The sequence below is a fragment of the Malurus melanocephalus genome, unplaced genomic scaffold (assembly GCF_030028575.1).
Source record: "Malurus melanocephalus ecotype Western Australia unplaced genomic scaffold, MMel_1.1 scaffold_1063, whole genome shotgun sequence".
Lineage (NCBI taxonomy): Eukaryota > Metazoa > Chordata > Aves > Passeriformes > Maluridae > Malurus > Malurus melanocephalus.
In genome coordinates, this window is record NW_026624295.1 from 83,802 (window position 1) to 101,452 (window position 17,651).

The window sequence follows — 17,651 nt, forward strand, 5'->3', positions numbered from 1 at the left end:
TTGTGATKGGAAAAGCCAACGCAGCTTCTTTAGTCACACTTGAAATAGTAAACTTGGAATGGACTCAGTGGTGTTTGCTTCATGTTGGAGTACTGATAAATTCTTCTGGTATCATCCTGGCAAGTACATACAATTCACTGGTATGGAGTGAGTGACAAGTTTCATATAAGCAGACAAAACGCATCTGAGCTAAAGTATTGAGAGGGGTTAAAGAATGAAGGAGAAATTATCTTTACAAACGAAATCTAAATTATTCAATAATAATGCAATCTTCACGTTTCCAGTCCGAATTGCTGTGTGCTGCAGTGGAATTTCTATTACTTCTAAATAAACGATGACAAAAAAAAAGAAAAAAAAAAATCCAAAAAAACACCTAAGTGAAAAGCTGCACTCAGCAGTGAATTTTAATAGTTTTTTCAGTCAGTTACGGCGCTGGGCCGGAACTACAGCCCCCAGCAGCCCCCGCGCGGCCCCGGCGCGCCCCGGCCGCGCTCCCAGCGTGCCGCGCGCGAGGCGCTGTCGTGGCGCTTGCGGGTGAATGGTGCGCGGCCGCCGCGCCGAGCCCCGYYGAGTCCCTGCGGCGCTCCCGGYCTCCTCCTCCTCATCCTCCTCTTCTTCCTCCTTCTCCTCCTCCCGCGGCAGCTTAGGGCAGAGCCATGAGGCGCGCGGGGCTGGGTAAGCGCAGTGGCGGAGCCGCGACACGGGCAGGGCCCGGCCCCTGGCAGGGCTCGGGCGGGGGAGCCGTGAGGGGGCTGTGCCCGGGGGTGCAGGGCTGCGGCAGGGCTCGGCAGCTTTGGCGGGGAAGGGTCCTCACTCGTGGCCTTTGCCTCTCCTGGCCCAGCTGGATTTACGGAGCAGCACTAGGGTTTGTGTTTTGTTACAGAATCATAGGATTTGGTTTGGAATTAACTTTAAAGACCATCTAGGTCCGCCACCCATGCCCTTCTCTAGACCAGATGGGCTCAGAGCCCCGTCCAACCTGTCCTTGAACACTTCCAGGGTGGGCCATCCACCGGTTTTCTGGTCAGCCTGTTCCATGCCTCAGCACCTTCACAGTAAAGCATTCTTTCCTATGTCGCATTTAAACCTATTGTCTTTCAATTTGAACCCATTCCCATTGTCCTGTCACTACATTCTTTTGTAAATAGTCTTGTCCCATTTAGTTGTGCTGATGTTCAGTTGTTCTAATACCGTTTTAGTTTGAGCCATGTTCCCATGGTTTATTTTGTTTGTTTTTTTTGTTTGTTTTTTTTTTTTTTTTATTTTAGTATTTCTGCATGTTTTCCTGCTGCGTTTGGGGAGAAAAAAAACCCGAGAAACCCAACTATTATAAGTTTATTACAGATATAATCTGGTACATATTGAGAAATCTTTGCAGAATTGCTGCTGAGTTTTTTGAGCAGCTTAGGCCTCATATTTCAGCTAGCAGTCATGTTGATGACTATAAAGAAACTTTGAACTCCCACGTCGTGTTCTACGTCATGTGCGTGCTGTAACGGCGCTGTAAAGCTTAGGGGATGTTTATGCCTCGGAATTGTATGACTGAGTTCTTCCTAGGAACTATTTAGGGCTAAACCAAGTGTGTCTGACACTACCCTAGATTTACTCCTACACTTCAGATTTGTATTGTGCAGTAATATTTTCATAGAGTAAAATAAATCTTGGAAACACTTCTTAGTGGATCAAAGAGGTGTTAGGATGCTTATCATAAAAAATGTGGGCATCTGATAGTGCTTAGATCTTCAGTCCTTTCTTTCATCACACTGACAGCTCACTCTTGGGTGTGAGCTGAGAGAGGTGGACTGGAGGCCACCCAGCTCACTTCTGACGAAGTGATGGATGCTTATGCAAGGAGTTCTGAAGAAAGGGCATACCTGATTTTAGGCTGTCTCTGGCAAACAATTCCTTAAGGATCATCCTGAAACTGCATTTTAAAAAAATCTTCTGGAAGGTTAAGCAGAACACTTAAACATCTGTTATCAGCTGCAGTAAAATTTTCTGCTTTACCTTGACATTTCAGCTGGCAGTTCAGAACGTTTTTATTTAATAGGTTGGAAATAGAAGCAATTGTCTGCAATTGTCACCAGCTACCTCTCTCTTAGTCTGCTRTTCTGTTTGGTCATGTCCCTATTACTTGTCAGTGAGCACTGCTGCATGACAGTGTTGCCATGCTGAAGATTCTGTGCTTCCCATGAGCAGTTGCAGACAGGCTTTTTCCTTTTGCTTCCTATGACATTAAAAGAACTGTGCCTGTTGAAAAGTTTTAGGGCACTTGTTCATGTCTGCATTGTCACAGTCCATATAAGAATCCCAGTTGCACTGTTTTGGCAATGGTATAATTACTTAAAATCATGTGTCACTTGGTAGCAAGTAACTTGCTAGTTAGACGCACTTGTGAAATCAGACACAGTGAGAACAACCCTGACTGTCTAAATTAAAAAAAATTTAATAAAATGTCTATATTAGGCATTGGTACTTTTAATTTAGGTCAGGGTAAAAAGTCTTCTTGACTCACTGTGATGAAATAAACGTACCTTTCATCACAGCCTGCAACTTCCTCTTGAAGGGAAAAGGAGGGGCAGGCACTGATCTCTGCTCTCTGACCAATGACAGGACCCGAGGGAATGGCCTGAAGTTGTGTGTCAGGGGAAGTTTACATTGGATATTAGAAAAAGGTTCTTCACCCAGAGGGTGGATGGGCTCTGGAACAGCTCCACAGGGAAGTGATCACAGCCCCAAACCTGACAGTTCAAGGAGCGTTTGGACAACACTGTCGGGCACATGATGTGACTCTTGAAGATGGTCCTGTGCAGCACCAGGAGTTGGACTTTGATGATCCTTTTGGGTCCCTTCTATCTCACAAGATACTGTTATTCAGTCTTGTTGAAGATCTCTCATTAGCTTAACTTACAGAGTAACGATTTACAAGTACAAATGAAAAAATCTTCATGACTTAGATCTAAGGAATGGCTGCATGAGTTAGTATAAAATTATATCATTAAAATAGCACTGTAATGCTCTATTTTGAAATATTATGTATGCCAAGCACATGGTGACACTGTTTGAGATGGAGCTCTTGAAGTGAGTGTGGTTGGTGTCTCTTTTCTCTTTTTTTCCTCAAAAAAAAAAAAAACCGCAAACACAAAAGTCTTTAAGGCCTATTTAAAAGCAATTAAATTTTTGTGTGCCATTCTGACTAGGCATAAAACTATTTGTATATATTTAAAAATAATTATTAATGTTACAATTGGATTGTTAGTTGAACTAATCTAGTGGGATCTTTATCATAAAGTTTATAGTAATCTTTTTCTGGTTGCCTTTCTAAGTCTTGATCTCTCTTTATTGTTTTCAATTCTTAGATTTGAGGTCTAAGACTGATTTTTATCTCAACTGGACATGACTTTAATTCTCCTGTCCCTATGCTGCTGTACAGCTGCTCTCTGCAGGAGACCTTTATTAGAGGTTGGAAGAAAATGTATGGGCCTGAGGAGCTTTCATTCCCTTCTGCTCTGACTCAGTTGTATTGGATGACAGTCCAGATAGCTGTATTGGACTCAGTATTCTGCTGACTCAGTTGTCTTGATGACAGTCCTGAAGCTCCATCATCCAAAAAACATAGGCAGGAGCAAGAATACAACTGCAGAACAGTGACTGAAACAGCAGTGCTCTGCTCAGAGGCCTGGCTTCTGCTTTAAAGTTTTGTTTGTAAAGAAGCTCATGTAAGGAACATAGTAGAGTTCCTCTTTTATACATGTGATCAAGTGATCTTTGTATTTGTTAAAGAGTGACCTCAACTCTATTTTCAGTTTGATTTACTGCATGTAATGGCCTCAGTGCTTCCTTCACCTCTCCATGTAATGCCTGGATAGATTTCCATAGAACTTACCTGAAAACTATCAAGGAAAAAAAAATCACAGCCATTCTTCAGTTTCTCTTTTTTTATTTGTATGTTGAAGGGTAACTTAGGCATTTAGAAAAAGGTTGAGTCCCTGTTCCAGGAACATGCAGAGCACTTGCTCCAGTGGAGTTTTCTGTCTCTGACTGCTGACTGTTGTGTTTACAGGTGATGGAGCAGCTGCAGGTAGCTATGGCTACACCAACAGTGGGTACAGTGTTTATGAAGAAGAGAATGACAGGTTAACAGAAAGTCTGCGYACRAAAGTCAGTGCCATTAAATCGGTATGTATTCTGTTACAGGGGTATAGTCACATTTATTGAATTAAATTATATGAATCAGGGAAGCAGCAGACTTAGTTTAAAACAGAAATTTAAAACTGTGGTGTGTTAACCTGGTTGGATTCCAGGTGACCACCAAAGCTGCTCTATCACTCCTCAGGTGGGTGGATGAGGGAGGAAAAAGTCCAATGAAAGGTTGGTGCATCAAGACAAGGGCAGGGAGAGATCATTCACTAATTACCATCATGGGCAAAACAGACTCGATTTGGGGAAATGAATTTATTGACAGTCAAACCAGTAGGGTAATGAGAAATAAAATCTTAAAATGCTTTCMTCCTACTCCTCCCTTCTTCCTGGGCTGAGCTTCACTCCCAGTTTTCTCTACTTACTACCCTTCAGTGGTGCAGGGGAACMGGGAATGGGAGTTGCAGTCAAAAGAATATGCAGTGTGGAAATAGCTCTTAGAAATAGTATGCTAGTATCATGGTTGGTGTTCTAATGATTCTGAATCCTTTCAGAGATTGAGGACTTCTTTAAATAAGCCTAATTGAAAGACAGCTCTGAGATTAAAATTATGTGGTTTTCTTGTTCTTAAAAGCTGAAAGTTTTCTGAAATACATTCCAATTCATTTTTAGGCCTGAACTCATTTAAAGTCCTACTGCTAATACTATTGCTTAAAATTGGTTTAGTCTCAAAGAGAAGTTGAACAGGATTAGAGTAAGAATTTAGAACAAGTTAAGGGGTAAAAAAARGCTTTGACCTTTGTAATCAAATTTYATTTCTTGTCTCCTCCTTTGGTATGTTACATTTCAAAATCCTGGTATGTCAACAGCGCAGTTGATGGTGCCCCAAGGAGCTCTTTCTGAAGTTGCATCTTTTAGTGCAGTGTGATAATCTTGGCACATGAATAGCCTTCACATAATCTTCCAAGAAGCCTCATGTAAAATCAGTTTTACTTTTGACTGAAATGCTTCAGTAGAGAATAAGATTCATGTTGTAACCTGTGAAAACAAATGGGTTTTGGCTAACACAAAGCATGGAGGCCTGGAGTGCATTTCCCTCCATCCGAGGAGTTGAGCTGGTTGTTCAAGGCCAGTGTGCTGATAAAAAAGAGGAAAAGCTGCTGAGTCAGGCTCAGTGCCAGTTCTCCCCTGTTTAACTCCAGAGCTGCTTTAAACCAACGCTCTTCTGGCTGGCTCCCACCTTTGCAATGTTGCAGCTGTGTTGCAGCTCCAGTTGTGCCTGGTTTCATACCTCCCTGATTCCAGCCCTAACCTGACTTAACTTCCTGGCTTGCCCTGGGACCTGTCTCAGAACTGGCTCTCCCTGGCCTGTGCAGATTTTCTCCTTGTCCTGTGTTGCCCTTCTGTTCTGTGTGACACAAAGCAGAGAAGGGCTACACAAGTTCACTGAAGAAAGTCCCATTTATAGCACAGCAACAGCTTGTCAAGAGATGTGTTTTCAGGTTACAAGTGTCAACTCCAGCAACACTCAGTCAAACCACTGCTCGAGGTTCTCTCTGCTTTATGTCAGCAATTTCAACAGTTGTTCCAGGAAATGGGTAATTGCTACTTCAGACTTGACTAGATCTTGAATTTTTAAGAGTCCATGCACTAATTCAAGTAAGACATTATCTGGAAAAGGGGAATAGGGGCATTGAGTACTTTCTGTGACTCTGTAGACTCATCTAGTCAGATGGAAAACCTTTATTTCGTTAAGGGTTATTGATATAATACGGTGCATGTTATTTTGTTTTTTGAAAGCATCAGGTACTGCTTTCACAATTTACCTGGGGAAATGCTAGTCATGTCATGTATTTTGGATTGGGTTCTCTAATCTATGTATAACTGGTTATTCATATTTCATACTTTTGTTTTTTGTTTCTTTTTTATAGCTTTCCATTGAAATTGGAACAGAAGTTAAAAACCAGAATAAAATATTATCAGAAATGGTATGTATTTAAAACCTAGATTTCCTTAAATATGGGTCAGGATTAAGAAGTTAATAATACAAAGCATCCCATCTTTTAGTATGAACATTTGTATTAAAATGTTGACAGCTTATTGTTGACTATAACATGTGACCAATTTGASAAGAGTATTTCTGTTCAAAAAGWTAAGATGTGCAAATACATTACTTKTAAGACACAACCAAGCTCMTTTGGCTTCAGWTATCACTATGGGTTTTCATTTACCMAATGTATATTATCATTAAAAAGACACTGCTATTTTTAATTGTATTCCAGAATAGAAGAAGAAAGCAAAAAATAATGAAGTCAGAAACTCCTCTTTTGCTTTGGCTTGGGGAAAAAATAGCACTAGGTAAATGGATGAAGGTTTTTCCTGGTTAATTTTTGCCTCTAATTTTACTTTTGGAAATTTTGAAAAAACAAGGAAAACTACACTTAGTGAGCTGTAAGGATATTTAATTTCTCAGAGTAACATGTTTTTTGTTGTTTTGTTTGCTTCTTTATTTTTTTTAAATGTAGGAGAATGATTTTGACTCCACGGGCGGACTTCTAGGTGCAACTATGGGCAGACTGAGAACACTCTCCAGAGGAAGCCAGACAAAACTATTATGCTACATGATGCTCTTTTCATTGTTTGTTTTCTTTGTAATATACTGGATTATTAAACTGAGGTGATTCTTGTTACCTCTGGTTTACATTGTGTAATTTCAACTTACAGTCTTAATTAATGAAGACATTGATCTAAAGTGGCATTTCTGTTGATAAAACACAGTGAAATTGTTGTAAATTGCATTAACTATTAATGCGAAGTTATATATAGTTTTCTTAATGTATCGGAATTTTTCCATCATCCCCTGTTTTGGGGGGATTATTTGTAAATATGCAGAAAACACTAGCAAACCATAGATTTTTTTTTTTTTTTTTAGGGAAAAATAGTTTTTAGAATTGATTAAAAAAATTTAAAAACCAATGGTTGTTTGAGTATGAAGTAATTGAAGAATTTCAAGACTTTCTTTTTCATTCTGCTTTTCATTCTGGGCCATGCTCTAAATTAGAGCTCCAGTGTCAGGCATATAGTAATTCCTAGGTTGCAAAAGCATGAAGAATACTTGGATCTTTCTAAATAGGCCTTACCTGTGTATTTTTAAAACACTGGCCTGAAACTAACAGTAGTGATACCCCCAAAAATTACTTTTGTGGTTAGATGTGATAGTGTTTAAGTAGCTTTAACTGTGTATTCTGGGGAAAAGTTACTTAAAACTGGATTTTTATTTTTTCAATTTCAATGTGACAAATCATGTTTACACATCTACTCTTTTAAGCAAATGCCTTTGCTCATCAGGACCAACCAATATGGACATAGTATAGATATTTTCTTTATATTAAAAGTATCTAAAACTTAATGATTCCATTGAATCACTCAAACTTTTACCATTAGTATGTTTCAATTTGTGATAGGTCCTAATTCTACAATACATGATGTCTGAAATACAATGGCAGAACTTTGTATTTTCTATTAAAGTATATTATGATGCACTTGTTGGAGGTGTAGTCCCAATAAGGTCCTTTATTTTGAAGATTTAGCTTTGGCTCACCAAGTAGTGAGGCTATTACATTGCTGAGTTTAACATTCAAAAAAATTCTAAGTTTTCTAGATATTGAAATTGTATCTACAATTTTTAAAAAACTTTTCTAGAAATACTGTATAATGTGTTGCCATTAATGACCAATTATGAACTTACCAATAAAGTGTCCTGTAGTATTATCCTAGCTAGTGGTTTTATATACATTTTTTTCCTACTGTAGAATACCAGTATATATTTTTAAATAGTGCTGCATTTAAGGGGCAATTAATCAATAATACGGGCTGCTTCTTCTGACTTAAATGGCTGTTTTAGGTAAGTTCAAGTAATTATGCACAGCTTTCATATTAACATGTTTATTTTTAATATTTTTCTTTAATAATTAAGCACAAAAGATGGTACATTGCTGCTGAAGTTCAGGCCTCCAAAAGCTTCAGACACAATTAAACAGTTGTTTGCAGAATTCTGTAGCAAAAACCAAAGTCTATTCCCATCACCAAAAATCTATGACAGTGTGTAGTACAAATTGATATGGATTTGGTAAAGAGGACAGCTCACTTTGATGATTGCTTGCTAAAAGTGAAAGAGGGAAGGTACCTGTAATTGAGAGGAAAGGCACTGTTCTTGGGTTTGGTTGTGGCAGGGAGTCATTTGTGCCTTAATTATTGATCTTGAAAGCAAAGCTGTGTACTGAACTTAGATTAAGCTGCTTATGAAATCATAGCTGTATTCATATGGAAGTTCTGTTTCTTAATTAGCAGCTTTAGATTCTCTAAAGTGTAGGTAAAGCTTGATTAAAGAACTCATTTTTTCTGTATGCTTAGCATGGGTCATTGGAAAACCTAAGTAGCCCACTGAAACAATGGAATGCAGGAGGCTGCAACTTTTCAGAGTGTTTCATATCAACAAAAAATTGGCACTGGAGAACACAGAATGGTAATGGTGAAAGACCTTGATGTGCATTTTGATGGCAAATTAGTGATCTGTTTTCTTCTTGAAACGTACTGGCTGCGTGTCACCTTCAGTGTGCAGTACAAGTCATGCTGTCGCTTTCTTAATTTTCAAGGAAGAGTGGAAATGCGTCACTTTCTTGGAAGTATTTCCATGTATTTGCATATGATGGAAAGCATGGTCTCATCTGTGCCACCTCCTATTGATATCAATCGCAAGTCTCTGCAGAAATACAAAAGGTAGATTTAAACATTTGCATGCTGTTCTGATGGTGCTCTGCTGGACAGCTTGCCCACAATATTTACACATTGCATATGAACACCAGATGCCTGCAGAACACCTCATCCACTGCCTCTTGGGCTGGTGGTCTGTGATACTTCCCTCAACACCCCTAGTCCTATCCCAAACCTGTAGGTGCCTAAGCCTGAAGTTGAACTGTAGGAGGGGAGAGAGCTTTTCCATGGCCAACAGCAAAAAGCATTGCATTGCTTAAATTTGCTTAACTGGTAAAAGAGTCAACCAGCATATGAGGTGTTGGAGAATTGTACAGAAATGGTACAATTTCCAGTCAAGGTTTTTAACCAATCCTGGTTTCCCTAATGGCTATGTAAGATCTGGTAGAAGCCTTATTAGTATTATATAGTCCTTTAATATTATGTAGAATAATAATATTAGTGTTGTATAATATTCTAGTACAGTTTTATATAGTCTGTAAAGCTGTGCTTTAAAAATGTGTGGCTGCTTCAAGAATATTTACTTTTGAGATTTCTAATCCCACTCATTTTAAACCTACCATTACTATCATTAAGTCATCCCTAACAGGATTAGGGATGACTAATCTAAGTTCCCTGTGCTAGCCAGAATGCAAACTACTGCAACCTCAAGCAATTTTACTCACAAATTTCTTTCCTCCTTTGGGAAGAAGAAAAACACCACCATCACACCAATAAAACCACCATAACAGTTCTGCTAAACTATCTCTACTCAGTAAGCTGAAAATTCCCCACCTTCCTATGGGCCTTGCTGAAGGCAGCAGACCTGAAACAGTGGTAGGTTGCTGCTTCTTAGTGCTGCAGTGCTGGCTGCTTTGTCAAGCTTCAGAAAGCCCCTGCCAACGCTCAGCATTTGGCATCTTCACTGTAGCAACAGCAAGTAACTAATCCTCAGAACTCCTCTGTGATGTCAACAGAAATCCTCTATCTGCAGCAGGAATCCTGGACACATGGAGCTTGTTTATATGAAGTTATAAATAGGCAGTGGTAAGATCTGGCTTTGGTTGTGTGTGTGACAGACTAGTCAGGCTGTCATGTATAAAGACTCATCTTAAACTAAACTTGCACATGTTTTGTCCTTGTATCTACRAATTTGCTGATATTTTTGTCTCTRTGGGTGAGATAAGGARTATTTCTTAGAGAATCTACAGCYGGCTGATCTCTCCCCTGGGGACACMGKACAGAATGTTTCCCCTAACTTAAGCGGATTAAGATGACAAAAGACTCAAATGATTTTAATCTAGCAGCCCACTTCTGGGAAAGAAACTTGCTTTCAGCATAAGAAAACAAAACCATGGGATTAACTATCCTGCCAGAAACTCTGTAAGGGAGCTGGGGTAGAGGACATAGTAAAATAAGCTTGTTTATAAGTTGATTATGCTTAGCATTTGATTATTTTGTATTCAGACTGTAATATCAATACAGCACATAAATATCCTAATATACATAAATACTAGGATTTAATTGCTTTTGTAAGGGGTATTGTTAGACTACTGCAGGAAGGCTTTTGATCTGGCACAGTAAAATTTTGCTTTTGATTACTGCATCACCTTGTTGCTGCCCCATGACCCTGCAGCCCTGCTGAGGTGAGAACATCAACCTGTGGGGGCTTAAGCCTGCACAAGGACTGTGAGGAATCAGCCTGCAACACACCACACAGTTTGTAAAAGTGTTATTTTGAGGGACCAAATCTCTAGCTGCTTGTTGAACGTTGTTGAATGCTGTTTTCTTCAGAGAGTGGGAGTTAGCCTGAGGAAGATGAGAAATTCAATTACTGTGTTCTGTCCTTCTAAAATACTCCCTGCAAAGAGTTTCCTCTCATTCAAAAAAATCCTGAAATATTCACTGTCTGAAATATTCACTGTAGATTATAAGACTTACTCTACTCAACCAAATCAAGAGGTGTAAATGCTAAAAATGAACTGACTTTTTGATGAATAAAAGCAAAAAATTCTTCAATGTCAAGTTAAAAAATTGCCCTTAGGAAGGAGGGTGAGGAGCCATTCCCACCCACCAGACTCAACCCAGATTATCAATAATTTCTAGTTAGGTAGCAACAGGAACAAAAGCAAGTCCTCCACATCATCAAATCATGTTTCCCATCTCCATCGGAGCCATGTCATACAGCCTTCAGAAATGTATCAAGCACTGCGTGAAGGAGAAGCAAGCTCCCTTTTATGTTGGACTACCCTAATTTGAAGGCTATCAGGTAACAAAGCTTTTCTGATGATTAGGAACCCTCTGACTAAAAGCTTGAATGTGTTTCTGAGTAGAGGAATCCAATATAGTCTGCAATTTAACATTCCCCTGTTGGCTGGTGTTGGCCCCTCTGCACCCTGAGCACCATTTGGGTCTTGTTTTGCACAAGCTAAGACATGTCTATTACCCTGCCTGTAAAACTTGGGGTCCCAGTTTTCCTGAAAATTGGGGCTGGTCCTTATCCCAGTCTGAGCCCTCCCTTGCGTGTGATTTCCTTAGCCATGAAGCAGAGACTGGTACCCAATCACAACACAAGGGAAGTTTTAGATCTTGTGTTAAAGAGGTGCTAAAGTTGCAGCTTATGGCACACTAAATCTGTCTGTAGCATCAAGTTGACAAAATGTGATCATTTTTGGAGTTGTGCCTTCCAGTAGCATTTATTACCTGCCCTGGGAGGTGCTCTACACTGCATTTTCCTCTGGAAAACCAAATGGCACTGGATTGAACAATCTCTCTGTTCACAAACACTCTGAGAGGAGCCTGCTGCACTATCTTTGATGCAGATATCTTCACAAAACTTCAAACTCCTGAGAAAATTAAGTAATTTTCTTTCCCTTTTCTGGCAGTGATCAGTGCTGGTCAGACATAGGGAAGAAAGTGGTTTTGGTGACTTTAGCCCTAATTTCCCCTAACAGCCTGTCTTCACGGCAACAGTCCCTCAGAGATGCTGCTCTCTGCTCCACTGGTAAAAAGGCCATTGGTAAATCCTTACCAAGGTTTGTGTGGCTGAGAGTACCTATGCTTCCACTGCTTCTTTTCAGCACAAACTGCACTTGATTACAAAACCTTTACCCTTTTTCCCTCATGACTAACAATATTTAGGTTTTAACTATTTTAAGGTTTTATTACTGTCAAGAACCTTCCCCAGAAAATGTTCTGATACATCCTCAAGCCTAGTATTTTGGGACTTCTTCCATCTTCTGGCTCAGCTCAATTGCCTATAGGCTGTTCAAATCAAGCAGAATCTAAAGGAGGCTTTGTTCTAGAGAGAGGAGTTTGAGCTGATGCCACCCAGTGCAGCAAGCCTCTGACCAGGCTGGCACAGCCCACAGCCGTGCCTGCCAGTTCCCATGACCCTGTCCCTTGCCCCTCAGGGACATTCTGAAAGCTCAGCTGTGGCAATGGGCTTGGCCTGCTCTGGAGCTTACTCTGCTTTAAAGTCATCACTGCACAGTTAGCAGCTTTGATTTGCTGTCTTAAAGGTAGATGTCATGTGCTTCATCTCCTAAATTCTTCCTCAAGATTCTCATAAAGGTCAAAAAAAGTGGTAGACAGGCATCTGTCTCAAAACCTCTGCAGAGAAAGGAGGAAACTGCAGATTTCGTTTCACAGATGACAAGAATAGATATTAAGACTTGTCTCAGCAGTTAGCTACAGACTTCAAAGCAAATTGTTTTTGTCAGCAGAAATGGATAGGTTTCATTTTGTTTGGTACAACCATAAATTGCTATAATGAAAAAAACTGATTAAACCCCCCCAATTGTCTAGACTCAGTCAACTTTAGACATTTTTTGTAAAGAATCAAAGACTATAAATAATGAAACAAAGAATAAAACTGAATAAAGTATTTGAACTGACTTTAAAAAATGTCTAGATGGAAATGCACTACTTATAAAAAAATCCACTTGAAACTATACAGAAGTTTTTAAACTATCCTCAGTTACAAATAGACCTTCATACTGCAGTAACCATGCAACAGTTGAGAAAAATGCAAATATGTGCCTTCTCCAGCTATGCATTTGCAAGCCTACTTACTTTTCTATTTCACGAGTAGTCAATATTTTTCACTACTGCTTTCTCAAGTCTTTCACAATGCCGCATGTAAAAAAATTATAGAATTCTCCCCATCATAGCCCACAAGTGCAAAACTTGTAAAAACTGGAAGCTATTAGACATGGTGTTTAGCAGTTAGTAACAATCTTAATGAAAAAAAAAAACAACCCCCAACAAGCTCTTTTAAGATGTTTTCAGAAGTTCTTCTTATAACAATTGAAGTGTACATAATTACTACTAAAATACTTCGTTGACTACCTGAAATTTTTTTAGCTCCTGAAAAATTAAAATAAACTTGATATTTGGTTTTCTTTCCTCTGATCCCTCATACTCTGGGGTTTTCATACAGATGACGGGGTTGTTCAATAATTGATTTTTGCCAAGTCATGATGTCTTTGAGGCCTTTCAGACAAGTGAGAGACAAACAAACAAGCAAACAGGCTAGTCTGACTCCAGGCTAGTCCTTTCCTCCAGAAACATGCTCTTAGGGTACAGTCTGGAAAGCCCATTCTTTATGGGTTTTATATTGACTTACATTTTTCTATGAAACCCTTTGATATTTGGGCTCTTTTTCTTTTTAAAACTATTCTCCTTATAGAATCTGTACAAATGAAAATGAGACATTTACATATATAAAATCAGCCCAGAATAGGCCCCTATATAGTGAAGCAGTTTTCTTTATGCCTTCTAGAGAATGCTGCACTTTAGAAACGCCAGTTGTTCTATGAAGTTTAAAATGTTAATGATTAAATGATAGCTATTAATAAAGTAACTTGGCAAGCTTTGCGCTGTTTCTGTTTATTATCTCTAACTGACACTAATAACTAAATTTCAAAGTGTTTATGCACTAACCATGCGTTGTGCTGTGTGTTCTTTGAGGAGTAACAGACTCAGTCAAAGACTGAACAACATTTCTTTGGAATCTTCGTAAAGATTATGCTACAAAAATGTTGGTAGATTAGGACTAGATATTCTGTGCAATCGTACTGCTGCTACTGGACAAACATCACAGTGACGTGAGTGGTTACTCAGGCTGCTGTACTAAAAAGAGTGGCTTTGGGAAAGTTGCTGCTTTGCTTATTGTTACAGATTAGCAAGATTCTTACTTGAACGTGTAATTGTTTGTTTAGGTAATTCTCTACTTGCCTCTTCCTGGACCTTTGGTTACTCAGTGATGGAATTTTACTGATTCACAGAAAATTTTAGAGTATAAATATCACGCCACCTTTAACCTCATTTACAATAGTGTTTTAGAGGTAGAAAGATACATTTATTTAGCCAGCTGACTGTGTACACTGACAGAAAACACTCTGGATTTCTTCTCAGGAAAAATGTGACTGTGCTGGTATACTTGGAAACCACTCTGGAATCCACATGGAAAAGCCCTGCTCACAGTTAGCAATACCATACTGGGCTAGGAAATCTTAAAACAAAGCTATGTAAAAGCACTCACACATTAACCTGTACAGACTACAGCATTTACAGTAAGTGCTTAAAGACAAGGATTCATTTTATTCAGAGTGCCTACTGTAGTAACTCATAACATCTCCATCATCAGGGACCATTAGTTGTTATATAAGATTCTGAAAAGAATAAGTGAGAAAAACCATGATATTGCCAGCTGGCTTGAAACCACCATCATAAAGCAGTCTGTATCTTTGTTGGAAAACTTCAGGAATCCACTCATCAAAAAACATTGAGGATCTCTCTGACCTAGTGTAATGGCATTCTTGTGCATAAAATTCTATTAAAAATAGAAAAAGTAACTCAACCTACCTAAGAAGAAACAAGCTTCTTGCAGATTTTCTCAAGTGCTCTCTCACTTTACACAAATGCATTTACCAAAACTTTCAACTAACTGAATCACTTATTTGACTGACTTTGGATTAGGTGATGTCTATGTAAGGGCTGAGCAGAAAGCTGTTACTGCAAGAGAATCCAAGGTTGGTTCTGATATTTCTACAGAATGTAAGACACTGGGGCCAGATATCAAGAAAGCTGTTTGCTGAAGGAGAATTTTGCTCTAGGTAGATACAAGCTAAAATTTGAAGGGGCTTCAATTAATTTGCAAAAAGGCCTCTGTACCATTGTAATGATCTAACAGCTCGCTGGAAGCAATTACATCTCTCAAATGCCTCACATGGGATTATCTAGTGTGACTAAGCGGGTGGAGACTGCTGTCAGAAGAACTACTGCAGAAGCCAAGTGGGGAACTCCAGTTTCACACATATCTGGGAAAAAAAGATAAAGCTGATTTTCATTCATTTTAGAAGAAAGCTTCTGGTTTTCATTCTGTTCTTGAAATCAAGATTATGAGCAAGCAAAGAGAAAAAAAAAATCTCTTTGGTAGCTCTCCATTTTTTCCCCTCTTTGTTCTACTCTGTGGCACATACCAGAGGACCATTAAGGGAAATACTGAGTTTTCTTCGTTCATTTGACATTTAAGCTAACCTGTGGGTAGTTCAAGCTTCACAATTGTTATGCAAAGCCAAGACTTGGCAAAGGAATAGTAAGCCTATGTCCTGACATATCTCCCCAAAGTTAATTGCACTGGGTGTCCTTGCATCCACAATGCATTTCAGTGACATGCCATGAAGTGGAGCAAGACCATTCACACTGGTGAGGTCTTTTCAAGTAGGTGATCATTTAACAGGACATTTAAGAGGCTAAATTTCATTTAAAGACACTTTGTATTTTCATCACTCCTTACCTGTAAAACCTGCTCACCAGAACTTCACTGGTGAATCCCATTCCTCCCCAAAACTGGAGACAGCTGTCAGTCACTTCGCGGGTCAGACGACCTGCCTTCAGCTTAGCCATGGAAGCAAATTTTGTCACATCATTGCCTTCTATATAGAGACCTAATAAAAAAAAAAGAAAGATAAAAAAGCAGTCACTCTGGAAATCATCCCCAATGTTCCTTTAGCCTGACAAGATTCTTTGCATGGACAGAAGCACATCTGGGAAGCAGATGTGGGGCTCACCCACGGCACGGTGCAGCAGCGAGCGCAGCAGCTCCACTTCAGTGGCCATCTCGGCCAGGCGGAAATGCACGATTTGGTTGTGCAGGACAGGCTGGCCAAACACCTTCCGCTGGCGGGTGTAGTCAATAGTTTCTTGTATTACTGTTTCCAGTGGTTTCAGGGCTTGAAGAAACAAAGCACAGAACAAGACCATTTTAGCCAGTCCTGTTTTTTAGCTTCTTGTTGGAAAAGGTTTTTTTCATGTTGTACAACCAACACATTAGGTTTTCTAGAGCAAATCGTTCTGTACACTCAGTTTGGGGTGTAACTTCAATTCTGAAAAAAAAGTTTGGTACTTCCTTGTACCCTGAAGACATCTATCTCACCTGAGCCCCAAATTGCCAAAACTTGGAGGAGAGGAAAGGGTGGTGGATAGGAAGGAGTGAAAGTCATAGAAAGCAGTACAATGTGATGAGGTAAACTTCATGTTCTCTGTTTCATTTGGGGCCTTAGCAAAAGCTTGTGACCACTCCTACTTTCCACGCTGCCTGTGCCCTGAAGGTTTGTTACAATCCTGGAAAAAAAAATCTGAAGGCAGACAGTGTAGTGTGCTCAGTAAGGACTGCTGCAGAAATGTAAATTGAAGGAAGCCTTCAGGGAGAAGGCAGAAACCTGTTCTGAGATCAAGGAACACAAATAGACTGCTTATTAATCTGCATTCTGTGATCAGATCCCAGCATAGAGAGGAAAAGACTCCCATTCACTTTAAATAATTCTAATGGAAACAGAATGAAAATAGGATACTGCTGGAAAACAGGTGACAGAGATGGCAGACAATACTTTTAAGCAAAAGAACTGTTCTGCTGCTTTTCTTTGTGCAAACTGACACACATCACATTTTAAAAGAAAAAAAAAAAAGTTTMTTTTCCAGGGAAAATCACCCTTTAAGTGAATGACTATGCTATCAGTCTCTTGCAGCATAGCTGGGATGACAGCAGGTGCAGAATATGTGGAGAATTTTGTTTGGCGAACATGGACCCATGYTACCATGAAAAGCAGCAGGGAATGATTTCACAAATCTATCTGTATGAGAAGGGTCACATTTTCTCWTTTCAAAATATGCATACCCACATCCATTTACATTTAGAGTCTAAATCACAAAACTCTGAATCTGAAATGTAAAATAAAGTCAAGCCTTGGACTACTATAAAATCCCTTTTCCTACCTTACTCACATGGCAGCCCCTTTCAGAAGCTTGGTGTGGCTTCATGTTCCTTTTCACATTGCAGAATCCCTCCTATTTAAATTTCATCTCAGTACTGCTCTCCTGTGTACACTCTGCATCCCACCAATTGCCTCCTGCCATGATCATTCACCACTGCTCCCACAGAGCACCATTTTTCACAGGATGTCTCCACATTCCGTAAGGTTATCAGTTTTTCTCCATCCCTTAATAATTTACCCTCCTTTCTCATACAATTAATCTCAATGCTTATATTTCAGAAAAGCATCTTTTATATTTCAGAAGAGCATTCAGTAGAGCATCATGGCTCAGACTGGGGTTCTGGGAAAACCACTCTCGTAATGTCCACCTCTCCATTGCCTCCTTCCTGACCCTCCTGATCCATCCTCCTGTTTCCTTAGTTGCCATCACTGTCCTTATTTTAAGAACTGTCATTTGCACACAGAAACAAACAGAAGAAA

The 17,651-nt window shown here is 39.5% G+C and overlaps 2 protein-coding genes across 2 annotated transcripts; one reads left to right on the forward strand and one right to left on the reverse strand.

Moving 5' to 3' along the window:
• Positions 1-497: 497 nt before the first annotated feature.
• LOC130586102 (BET1 homolog) lies at positions 498-7,916 on the forward strand. Its single transcript, XM_057386814.1, has 4 exons — positions 498-675; positions 4,064-4,179; positions 6,072-6,128; positions 6,666-7,916. Exons 1-4 carry the CDS (start codon positions 657-659, stop codon positions 6,819-6,821), a joined length of 348 nt encoding a protein of 115 aa, XP_057242797.1. The 5' UTR covers positions 498-656; the 3' UTR covers positions 6,822-7,916.
• Positions 7,917-8,039: 123 nt separating this feature from the next.
• LOC130586104 (probable acyl-CoA dehydrogenase 6) lies at positions 8,040-16,161 on the reverse strand. Its single transcript, XM_057386815.1, has 3 exons — positions 15,969-16,161; positions 15,695-15,845; positions 8,040-8,902 (listed from the first exon to the last, which is right to left on the reverse strand). Exons 1-3 carry the CDS (start codon positions 16,159-16,161, stop codon positions 8,812-8,814), a joined length of 435 nt encoding a protein of 144 aa, XP_057242798.1. The 3' UTR covers positions 8,040-8,811.
• Between the last annotated feature and the right edge of the window lie 1,490 nt (positions 16,162-17,651).

Bases quoted from the DNA above. Each gene is read 5' to 3' on its own strand.
- LOC130586104 (XM_057386815.1), bottom strand. From the start codon at position 16,161: ATGGTCTTGTTCTGTGCTTTGTTTCTTCAAGCCCTGAAACCACTGGAA. The intron at 15,846-15,968 runs GTGAGCCCCACA...TTTTTTTATTAG, and splicing joins GCTGCTGCACCGTGCCGTGG to GTCTCTATATAGAAGGCAAT. The intron at 8,903-15,694 runs GTAAGGAGTGAT...GTATTTCTGCAG, and splicing joins CTGGTGAGCAGGTTTTACAG to AGACTTGCGATTGATATCAA.